Source organism: Ammospiza caudacuta, chromosome 7 (genome assembly GCF_027887145.1).
Source record: "Ammospiza caudacuta isolate bAmmCau1 chromosome 7, bAmmCau1.pri, whole genome shotgun sequence".
Taxonomy (NCBI): Eukaryota; Metazoa; Chordata; class Aves; order Passeriformes; family Passerellidae; genus Ammospiza; species Ammospiza caudacuta.
In genome coordinates this window covers 38265675-38277785 of record NC_080599.1, presented here as the reverse complement: position 1 = coordinate 38277785, position 12111 = coordinate 38265675, and the positions used below count along the sequence as shown (strand labels likewise).

The 12111-nt window shown below is 42.6% G+C and overlaps 1 protein-coding gene across 5 annotated transcripts in view; it reads right to left on the bottom strand.

Moving 5' to 3' along the window:
* The window catches only part of ST3GAL3 (ST3 beta-galactoside alpha-2,3-sialyltransferase 3), a 170227-nt gene that overhangs the window by 43332 nt on the left and 114784 nt on the right, over positions 1-12111 (bottom strand). For all 5 annotated transcript variants that reach the window (XM_058808215.1, XM_058808216.1, XM_058808214.1 and 2 more), the window contains 2 exons: positions 11743-11806; positions 3927-4022 (listed from right to left, as the gene is read on the bottom strand). In XM_058808215.1, the coding sequence (XP_058664198.1) occupies positions 3927-4022; positions 11743-11806 (160 nt within the window). The remainder of the gene's footprint in view (positions 1-3926; positions 4023-11742; positions 11807-12111) is intronic.

Below are 12111 nucleotides of genomic sequence, written 5' to 3'. Positions count from 1 at the left end.
AGAGATGATGAAGCTCCTCATCAGTTTAAACAAACTGAAACTGGTCTCATTTTCCAACCCCAGCCCAGAGCTTACACCACTCACCTGCAGGGAGGCTGCACAGGGAAATAAGCCACTAATAATTCTCAAAAAAAAATCCCATAGGATCAATCTGCACCTCTTTAATTCCCCAAACTGGTCCATCAGGAAGGTGAGCTGCCTTGCAATGCCAGCACAAAGGAAGAGGCTGGGCTGGGACAAGGCTCAGCACCACTGCAGTCTCACGGGCTCCAAGGAGTTTCTGCATCCCACTCTGAAAACACTCAAGCAGTCACACAGCTTTGCTCTTGGGGACACTGATTTCTAAGGAGATGCTACGTATTTAGCTGTGCTTTTCTTAAAACATTTCTCAGGAACAAAGTTTTTTTGCTTGAAAAAGCAAACTGCTTTGACATGAACAGCCATGATGACTTTCATGACATTAAAGTTTTCAGAATTTCTATTCAAAACTAAAAACCCAAAGCTGAGGAAATTTCATGTAACTTGGAATACAAATCTTGCTGACATCAAACAGCAGCTTCTGATGGCACAGGATTGCCTGCTTGAATTATTGCAGCATTCCTGAACTTGGTGTTGTTCAATATACTGCAAATTTTGCCATGTAGGAATGTTGGATTTGTCTTTTTTAACCTGGGTAAGCATTTTACATTGAAAAACTTTTAGTAGAATAAAAATCTCTATACAATCTGAAAATCATATGCAAAATCGAGAGAAATACATTCTTAAGCATTTTAAGCAAAAATACTTATTTTATCATCAGGAATAAAATATTAAAGGCAAAACAATTTAAGAATCAGCACCACCACAATGAATACAGCAGATGAAGTATTTTCCCATGGTTTATAAACTCTTTGTTGCCTGACTTTGAGGAACTAGACCTGAGTACAATGCTCCCAGCCAGCCTGATCCCTTGCTCTTTCCTCTGTTGCTGATGGCACATCCATACACCACTCACTTCTTCTGTGGAGAGTATTTAAACTTTAAGGTGTTGTGTCTCTTTGGGGCAGATGACCTTATACAGAGCAAAAGCATGCAGCTCTAAAGGTAACAGAGTACTACCAATATTCTGCAAAGAAAGCAAGTTTTACATATTTTCATCTGTTTTCTTTAGGGTGAGGAGGTGTCTGCAGTTGTTTCAAATGTCACTGTGCCACTCTTTGGCGGGGTTTTTCCCATACCCAGCTGCTGGGTTCGCTGTTTTGCTGCTTACTTTGCTAATACTCTCAAAACTTGGGAGCCCTACTTAGTATCTAGACAGGAAATAACCCAAACCATTTCCCCCAAGGGAAATGAACTCAGGTGTCCAGCAAAGGGCCAGAGTGTGAGCTGCTGATGGAGCCACAGCGACAGAGCCAGCACCACCAAGGCCCAGGGCAGTGAGGGCAATGGAGCAGGGAGAGTTCAGGCAGCTACAGCACCCAAAGGTGCAGACTCCACAGCCCAAACCCCCTCCCAGGCAGGATGCACTGTGCTTATAAACACAGCTGAATCTTGGAAAACCTCAGGTAGGATCTCAGGCCTCCTTGTACTGCCCATGGACAGGCAGTATTCTCCACAAGAAGTTCCAGAGGGTTTTTCTGTCTATGTTCACTGATTACATATGGAGACATAACTCCTAACCCTGCCACTATGAAGATCCTTTCAGACACCACTCAACTATCACCATCAGGTGAATCCCTATCTGGTTCTAATCAGGAATTTCTGATACACACTTATTTTTGCCCAGTCTGCAATCTATTATAAGGAGGCATTTCAGAGCACTGATGACTGACTGCTGCAATAAGTCCTGCCAGGTAAATGGTGTGACAGCTGGGAATAACATCTGCACTGAAATCTGATAATGTCTAGCTAAAGAAAAACAGTAACTCACTCCAAGCTCTTTTAGAACTGACAAAGCTGAATTGGACTATTTTCACTGCAAAGAACAAAATTTTTTGCTGCAATTAGCAATCCTCACATGGTAACACAGGAGGCATCAAAGAACTCCACATACTGCTGGATCACTCCTTTGTCCACAAATGTACCACATTTTTTCATTTAAAATTCACTCCCTAGGTCCCAAATATCGTCCTTCAAAGAAGTTCTTCAGTGTATGAAAAAGGATGTCATAATACATGGGACTTCCCCAGCTTCCACAGGAATAAAGCAAGCAGTTGAATACATATCCAAGCACCTGGCTTCATTTAACCTTTACAGTTGACTTCTCTCTCCTTTATCCATCCCACCAACAGCACAGGTGCTTAGCTGCCCTCTTATCCTCCCAGCTTGCAAACTGACATAGATTTACTGATGTGGAGAGGAAAAGTTGAAGTTTTCATTTCAAAATTAAATAGTGGCCTTTCTGATGTAAATCTTAGTGGGTGGCTTAGGCCAGATGGATTGAAACTGTTCTTTTGCTACTTTTTTAATAACCTGAGCCCAAGGAAAGGCTAAAATCTGCATTTTAATTCAGCTGAAATAACTACAAGTCACTCGACTATGATGAGGAATAAGAGCTCTTTGTTATCAACTGGTAGTGGGATGAGCTAGGAGAAGGGCTGTAAAAATTTTGTCCCGATCTGAACGGCCATCCCTGTGTCCAGCACACTCATGGAGAAGCAGGGAACCATTCACAGGAACCAAAGACTGAAAGGGATCTTCTTGGTCTATTTGTCCAGAGTTAGAGGATATTTATTTCTCTTTGTCTGTCCTATTCTTTCCTTACACATGGGAGAGAATAGAGACTGTGATAAATAATACCTGCCTTAAATTCCTTTATTAATCCCTTTCTTTTTTCTACCTTTAGCAAAGAACTTGCTATTTGCCACCATGTCTTAAAGCTGATTAAAATTGAGAGATATTATATCAGATATATTTCTTTTAATACAAAATCAGTTATTGTACTAAGAAAAAAATACCAACTTATACTATGTTAAACCAGTTTTATAAACTTACATTGCAGTTTATCCCACTTTCATAATTTACCATAATAATATTTTGTTACTCAAAACCTGATAGAAAAGTGCATTTTTTTTTCAGGTCAGACTAATGGGTCTGTAGCTCCCTAGAGCACATCCTCCCTCCCTCCTACACGCACTCTCTCACTCTCCATTAGTACAGGTATTATGTTTGTTAATCTCCAGTCACCCAGAACGCCTCCCTGACTTGACAGATTTATTACTGAGAGTTATGACTAGACCTGTGATTTCACATATCAGCACGTTTTTCAGGCATTCTGAGATGGCCATGATCCAGGTCCTCCGCAAAAGCAAGAAGCTCTGACTCTGACTGTAGTCCTTGGCACTCCCACCACTCTGCTTCTGCAGCCTTATTCAACATTGTCATCTCCAGAGACCCAGAGCCAAAGTATTGCCAGTTTCTAGGGCACACTTACAGGTGTTTAATCACTGCTGGGTCCTCTCTCTTAGAGGCTTCCTGCTTCCTAACACCCTATGCTGCACCACTCTTAGTCCTGCCCATCCTAACTGTGAGGTGCAGTTCCTGGGGAATGCTACACATGTACAACCACTAATACTGTCCTGAGCTACCACAGGAATATATCTGGGAGCAGATCCAGCAGTGTGAGTTACTGCTTGACCACCTAAGGGCATCACAAAAGCAGATTTTAGAAAGGAGCTATGAAGGGAAGGTTCAAGTGATATCATACAAGAGACCACATTCCCAAGAAGCTGTGGAAAACAGAAAGCTTGAGGAATGCCTTTACCCTTTGATGTGATCATCATTTATAACAAACCTTTTTAAACTCATGTCTATTTTTACTCTCCCTGTAAGTTAATGCTTCCATACAAAGGGATACTGTCACTAGTATAGGTTAAAGTTTGCCTGCATAGCAAGTGAACTGATACAGAAACTGAATATGGGAAAGAACTGTAATGCCAAAGACTCACCTGACAACAACATCATAGTCATCAATTTTTAACCCCAATGACTTATTTGCAAGTACTCCACCATTTCCTACAATAATACATCGCCGGCAGCTGAGGCTGTGGAAGAAACAGAGAAGTGATTTTTGTAGCAGAACTTCAAACACACAGAGAGCACATATTTAGTTTGCATGCATCTGAGAACTACAGGAAACCTCTGTAAATATGAAGAATTAAGAGGGGGACAGAGATACACTTGATCCTCAGCTCACCTCATCATGCCCAGGCATTACATGTGATAAATTGCTTTCAACACCTCACACCACGTGTGGCCTAATGAAATGAGCTGTCAGGACAAGCAGCTCCTCTCCCCCCACACCCCTGGTATGATGGGCTTGAATCAAACCCATCTGTTTACTTGAACCATCTCATTATTCATTCAGCACTGAAACAACAATAAACCAAAGGCTTAGTGAGGAAGTCTTCTCTCCAAGTGATTTTATGAGTGCAGGCAGATCTTGCTGGGTGTCTGGGGTGTGCTCACCTTGCTGAGAGCAAAATTGCTGCTGTTATGGTGAGACTTCAAGAGACAGAAAAACATTCAATTGAGAGAAAAAAAGACACCGTCCCCCCCCCCCCCCCCCCCATGCCTGTCCAGTAGGAAATATATATGGAGACCCAATAGGTGAGGAAAGGGAAGGAAAATAACCTTAATTAACAAAGAAACAGGAAAGAGAAGGAAGAGAACAGTTTCTCGTGGAACCCTGAGTCACGAGAACTCTGCAGCAGATGTTAAAAAGCGATTTTATTTTGAAGACAGAGAAAGGACTTCTTTCCAGCCATCTAATCCCAAATGCAGCTGGCTCTTCTGGCAGTGTGCCTCCAGCTCTGGTAGTTCACTGAAGGAATACGTGTCTGCAGAGCCTTTTTCGGAAAGGGTCCAAGGCAATCCGTTGTTTGGAGCAGATTCCTGAACTAGGCAGCCTTCCTAGTCCCAGGCACCGTCAACTGGTTGCTTCTGGGCTGTCCCCTCTGTGTTAAGTCTCAAGAGCCAGCATGAGGAAAGCTGTGTTTATGTGGGGTCCCTTTTTGCAGAGCAGGGCTGGAGGGCACTGAAAAGACTCAGCTAAACCACTGAAGGTCACTCTGCTGACAGAGACATTAGCTGGAGACACGTGCAGAATTAACAGCACCAAGAAATGCTAAGGAACAGCTTCCCCTGCCCAGATAAAGTTCCACTGCAGATCCAAGCCTTTCCAAAAGAAAAAACTTCCTCATGCAGATGGACATATTAGCCCAGTATTCCCAAAGGCTAAAGAAATGTGTGTGTTTATGATAATCAAACCACAATAGAGAAAAAATTTTATAGATGATGGCATAGCAAAAAAAACCCAAGCAAACCAGTTCTGGCAACGAGGAGAAATCAGACATAAGATCTGGTTCAAGCAGTATATTGTGACAAAGAGGGAAGGGAGAGTCAGCCCCAAGTACACCAAAATGAGTGACAAAGATGGTAGCAGCTTTGTCAAAACCTTTAAGGAAAAGGTGTTGTAGGAGGGAGAAAGAGACATAGTTCAATTCTGGCCAAGTGATATTTCAGAAGGAAATACACTCTTCTGATGATTATGACAGGAAAGTTTAACCTCCTAAAAAACAGACTGCTGGGTGAAATACTGTACCTTCTCTACTCAGCTATGACTCCTTTTGAATTTTCTGTTTTGAAGAAGAATACAGTGCTGAAATCCAAAGGCTGCAAGCTCCAGGCACTCCACTCTATCCTCTTCCTACTTACTGTTAGGATGTTCCTACCAATTCTGAATACAGATCTGCTTGTTTCAACCTCAAACCACTTAATCGCTTTCTTCGCTTTCCTGCTAAATTAAAGCACCATCTACTGTCAGCAGTCCCTTCCACATCTGCATGAGATCCACTGGCTCAGAAAGCACTGTGTACAAACATCTGCCTCTCACAGGGCAGACTGGTGAGCATAAGCTGCTGCACATGAGACAGAAGAACCAGTTCCACAAGCCAAAGCTGTTCCAGCAGCTTCATGGCCCTGCTCCCACACAGGACTCATCAATTGATCTAACCCCACTCCTAATCTTCTGTTCACCAAACAAACTGGAGTGAGCTCATGACATCTTGCACGGTATGGCAGCTCTTCTAGGTCTTGACTCACACTTGCAGCACGTCCCTGAACAATTCCCAATTTCCCAGATCTCCTGAGTACTGATTCTGGAAGACCAGCATTCAGAGCTAATGCTGCTCAAGGTAGAGTGCCTTTTACACAGAGATTTTACTTACATCATTCCAATCCTCTTCTTACAGTCACTGGTTTGCAGAATTTAATCCTCATCTTGTAAACATGACCTGAATTGTTGCCTTGGTGATGCCTGATTTTTGATTTGGCTCCAGTGAAGGATGCAACAAAATAGTCAGGACTGACTTGGCCCTCCTGCTCGTTACTTTCCCAGTCTTTGGTTCTGGAAAATTTTCCTAGTGGAATTTCACATTTACTCCAGACTGGTTTAGCCCCTGTGAACACCTGCCAGCAGGATTTCACTACAAGTGTCACTAAAGGATTAATTCTCCACACTGACAATAATTTTTTAAAGCTGTGTAACATATTCTATTCCTAAAAAGGATACCTCTAAATGGTGTAATATAGAAACAGAACATAATGGACTGAGACAAATAACTAATGTGTGCTTCTAAAAGTTTACCTTTACCATTCAAGCTTCTAGTTCATCTAAAAATATATCTTCTACATGGCAAGATTTAATTTCCACAAACCCAAAGTAACATAACATCAGTTATGCTGCCATTCTGGCTCTGTCCTCTGCAGGATTTTTCCTGCAAAACCAAACTAATCGACTTACAGCTAACTCTTTATTATCTCCCATATTTCTCCAGGAATGGCACATTTGCTGTTCTCTCAAACATTCCAGGAAGGGCTAAAAAGCAAACAGTAATAACAACAAGAATTCTTTATTTAACTCTTCAGTGCTTACTGACTTTAAAAGACATATAATTGTCATTTAATATCCTTGTAGTTACTAATAAAAGAATCACAAAGTATTTAATTGTTGCTGTAAAATGAGACATCTTTCTATCTTTACTCCCAAAAATCAAACAAATACTTAACTGAATGGTTCTGCCTTTACTCACTGTAATTGATAGGTTAATCACTTTTGCCCAGCTTCATGTCTGAACCACTCTTCTACCCTCATGGTTCTGACATATTTAAATGCATTCTCCTTTTTCCTTAAGTCTGCAGATAAGATTTTTCATTAGTAACTTTCTGACCCTAAGGTCTCATCTTTGATCTTCTAACAGCTTAAATTTCTTTCAAATGTACTCTGTCTACTGATTGTGCCTGAGCATGGGAAACCTGCACAGTCATTGCTGGCTCCAGACAAGTTTCTGGGTGAAGAAATAGACAGTGCAAGCAGCATCAGTTACAGCTCAATTGTTTCTCCACAAAGAAGTGTGCAAACACCTTTGTGCTTGTTTACACAGTATGTCAAAGCCCTATTTCTTTTCCAGAAGATTTCAAGGATTGAGCACATGAGACACAGCCCATGTTTCAGTTTGCTACCAGGGTGGTATGAAGGACGGTCATGGACTTTCCACAACAGATACTCCCTAAAGCCCTAAGCTGGGAGCTGCAGCCAGATGTACAGACTCCTGACACAGATACTCCAAGGTTCAGTTCATCTGCACCAAAAGCAGGATTCATGCAGATTTTCTTGAACAATATAGAACTGTAAACATGTGTATACTTTGTTGCAATTCCTATTTCCTCTTCTCTCTTATCAAAGTGCTTTAGGGATTTGTCAGGGGAGAAAAACCACAAAGCCTTTCTTTACACAACTTTGGATCTGAAGGCTTTGAGGAAAGATATAACAGAATAATTAAAAATACATCTTTAGGGTAGCTGGTGCTTAAGGAGGCTTAACATACTCTGTTACTTAAATGGGTGCTATCAGCCTGAACCAGAGGGGGACACACACCATTCTTGTTCTATCAAATCCTTTCCTCACTTGTTCAGGTAATATACTGCATTTGTAAAGACTATGATAGTTATAAACTCAAGCTCTCATTCTTTCATTACCAGCTGGAGGCAATACAAAAAACATCACTCAGGCTTTTATATTTATGTCTTCTCATAGGAAATTTACATGTCATCACCACAGAGATGTAACCCAAAAATCCACTGAAGTCCAGCCAGCAGATGGGCTGTGGAATTATAAATCAAGTCCTGATCCATTTGCAGAATGAGGGACAGGCCACTGGAGGAGCCACTAAATCAAGCAATGAGAATCTCAACAATATAAGAGGGCCTGGAAAAGCCAATGGAGGGCAAGAAGTTTCAAAGACCCACTGACATCTGTGTTAGGGAGAAAGACATGCCAGCTCAGAAGGAAGAGGTGAATGGCTCTAGAGAAAGTCTCCTGGATCTCCAAACTTTTCCAGACAAGCCCAGGGGTGAGTTGTAACTGCCCTCCTGAACATCAGTGCAGCTTTACCTGCCCCCTGCCCCGGAGCAGGAGCAGGTTACTACTCAACACAATGGTGCTGTAATAAGGAGTCATGGAGAAAGCAGGGCACCATGCACACTGTGTTACAGGTGTGAACCACAGCCTTTGTGCACATGCCCTCCAGCTGCTCCTAGCTACAACACAATGGAGGGATTAGTGGAAGTGAGTTGGCAAAGCTGCTGTGGGATGATGAAAAGTGCACGCATACCTGGAAGGATCACGTTTGCCTCATTTCAGCACCATGTCAGTACATTGTGTCAGGAAAGGTGCATCAGGATGCCCTTTAGCACAGGAATAATCAAACAAAGTTCATTTCCAGGGCTTATGAGAGGCAAGTGAATGCAACTTCTCAAGGACCAGCTTTGTGAAGGAGGGCAGAAATGGAGAAGCTTGGATAGGAACAAGACCAAAGACTTGGTGTAGAGATCCTTCACCACACAACTCTAATCCTCTCCTTCCTTTCTGTGCTCTCACGCACTGCTCTGACCTCACCTTTCCTGCCTCTCCCACCCTTCCCCTGGGAAAGCTGCCTTCAGTGTATAGTTACACAAACACTTACTCCAATGGGCTGGGCAGTGCTCACCCTCCTCACCCATCCCAGCCTCTGCCTCTCCTGCTGCTGTTCCAGCTCTGTGCCCACACAGCTCTTCAGGGGGAGGGGACTCTGGAAATGAAGTCACTGGAATGACCTGGGTTGAGAGAAAAGCTCATAAACTGGAACCATCTCACTGATCTGCTTTGAAGTCCCCTTTTAAACAATAGCAGCAGCACAAGGAGGAGGGCAGCAGCAGTAGCAAATATGGCTTCTTAGACTTGCCAACAGAGAAAATGTTGGTGTAACTCCATTCTGAAAAGAAGGTGAACTTGGAGCATTTTTCCTGCTTCTAGAATCAGCCCACTGGACTTTGGAGAGACTACAAGTGGAAGGGTTCACAAGGTCTCCCAAGCCCAACTCCTTGAACCTCACAAACTTGACTTGTGTCTCTTATCTAATTCTTCCACAATAGGACATTTTCTCAGTTCTCTATCATAGAACCAAGACTGGTTTGGGTTGGAAGGGACCTTTCAAGGTCCTCTAAGTCAGGCTTTCTCCAGTTGCTTCAAGGTGTTGAGCAAAGGGGAGAGGTCTGGACTTTCTCCTTGACCAGTGAGCAGCAAGGGGGTAGCTAAACCCAAGGCTCTGCCCCAGGCACACTGGTGCTGCCATGGAGGGGAACTCAGGATCCACCTGGAGCTTGAGACAAGATGAGAAAGGAGCTAGCCCTCATCCACCAGTCTTCTCCACCAACATTTTAGGAATCCAAAATGGCAGATACCCATTGCTGGTGGCATTGGAATTCAGTGATGACTACAACTGAAGAATATTTCTGGAATGATACCCAAGTCTTCATCTATGCCCTGCTCACCAAGCTGGTTTGCCAGAGCAGCACTATGGCAGACTTAACACCTCCTTCAGTTCTCAAGCTCTTTCTCCTAATAAAACTCCTCTGTTGCAGCTTCATCCACCTCCTTTAGGCTCTTACTTTCTAGCTTGCTATCCCAAGCCTCCTTGAGTCCCTTTCTCTCATAAACACTTCTGTTTTTATCCTTCCTAAGACCTGCTCACTTGGAAGGGCTTTGGGAGCTATTGGATTGTGATGCATATGTACTACACAGCCAACATCCACTGATAGGGATTTATCACAATTCCCAAGGAAGCAGTACTGCCCCAAGACACCTGTGTGTTACACACCACCAAACCTTGTTGCCGTAAAACCAGAGAAATAAATGTCTAGCCTGTTCCTGAAGTCTCATTTGCACTTGGTATCTCATGGATTTTGCATACATTTTATGAGTTTTAAGATCTTTCCTACCTCTGCACCAAACTCATTAAAAAGAACACAAACCAAGGTGAGCAGCTCATGCCAGAGTCATTATGCTTCGGAATCTCCTGTGAAATTACTTTTAAAAAGCCTGAAACATTTTACTCCTCAAAAACAGGTGAACAGCAAGAGTCACAACTGCATTAACCTTCTCTGCAAGAATCTTCCACCTGCCCTCTGTCATTAACACGAATTTCATATGAGCAACCTTCTGAAAGAGTCTATATGTGGATTTTTCAACAGATTAAAATCTTAAGTCTCCAACCAGAACTGAGATAAACCCCAGATGGGTGAGACTCGCTTGTGCGCAAAATCTCTAAGAAGGTCATTTGTAAAATGGTTTTACCTTCTGGACATAATTTCTCAAATTAATCCAAAGTCTGAAGGGTAACCCTATCTGGCACTGCTGCGAGGCAAGGCAAACTTCAAAGAAACCTAAATTAACACATAGACTGTGCAAGACTAAGAATAAGCTTTCACACAGAGAGTAGCTCCCAACTACAGCAGGCAAGCTCTACAAATCAGCATGAGAGATGCAGGGAACTACAGAAAGACTGGTTAAGCTTATGAACTTTGCCACCAAAAGTGGGCAGAAGGGGAGCTGGGCCAGGAAATAAAACCCATGTGTTTAGAAAGCAGGAGCTGTGTTGTCAGCCTGGGTTAAGTACCACTGGAAAGATGTATTACCAGGACTTAGAAAAGAGCTCAGGTCCCAGAGTAAAAACCTCTGACACCTTCTGAAAAAAACTATCCCTAATCTGGGAGGTGGCACTAAACCAAACCTGCAGGAAAAATGGAAGGAATGACAGAAAAGCAAGGACAGGAAGGACTAAAGGACTATCACTGGGAAGCTGATTGTAAACATGCCAGTGAGTTTCAGAAACAACCTCTACAACAGAACTGAAGAATCAAAGGATCTTCTTCTAAAGGCATCAATTCAAATATCACAGGACCCAGGAGGCTGCTATCCTGTTCATCCTAGCACAGGCTTGGCCAACACAACCAAACATTCCTACTCTGAGAGTGAGGTATTAATGAAAAACATTGTTGAAATAAGCCAGTCCTTTCTTTCCTTCTAAAGTTCCTTGTGATTCTGTTGCTTTGTCAGAAAGGCTGGAAAAGAGCAGTGTTTGTTGAAAACCTGCTACTTACCTATTTGAAAACAGGGCAAGAGGATGTCTTGTAACAACATATGAAACAAATGAGTAGGAAATAGTCAAAAGCTAAATGCTTTTTTCTACTTATGTTTGACTTGACAGAGGTCTCCAGAGTCTGCAGATTTACTCTAAAGAGGACTCAGTTTTCAGCTCCTAACTTACTCATCCACATTCAAATGTACTGGCAATAATTTCTGGCAAAATATGTCCAACAAAATTTATTTAGGACATATGGAAAAAAATCACTTCTACTCCTTCTGTTCTGAAGGTCTCATCTTACCTGTCAAGAGCTGGAGTTAGACGATAATCTTTGGTTGCTGACAGGATGGCTTTGATCAGATTATCTGGGGAGAAAGGAAGAAGACATTAGGAACAAGTTCTGACTTCTAACAGAAATGAGGAACAATGTGGAGTAAAGCATCTGAAGCAGTTACTTGAAGGAACTGAAAGGTTCTCATTAGGAAGGAACACTAAGCTGAATATTCCTATTTTCTCTGGACAATGACCTTCACACACAGCCTGCAAAGACACATTATGTGCCAGATTCTGATGCAGTGTGCAATTGCCTTGCACGGAGAGTGTCACAGGGAACACGCACCGTACATTTTATAGCAGTGATTTCATATCCCTTGCCCTGAGATGACAGTCT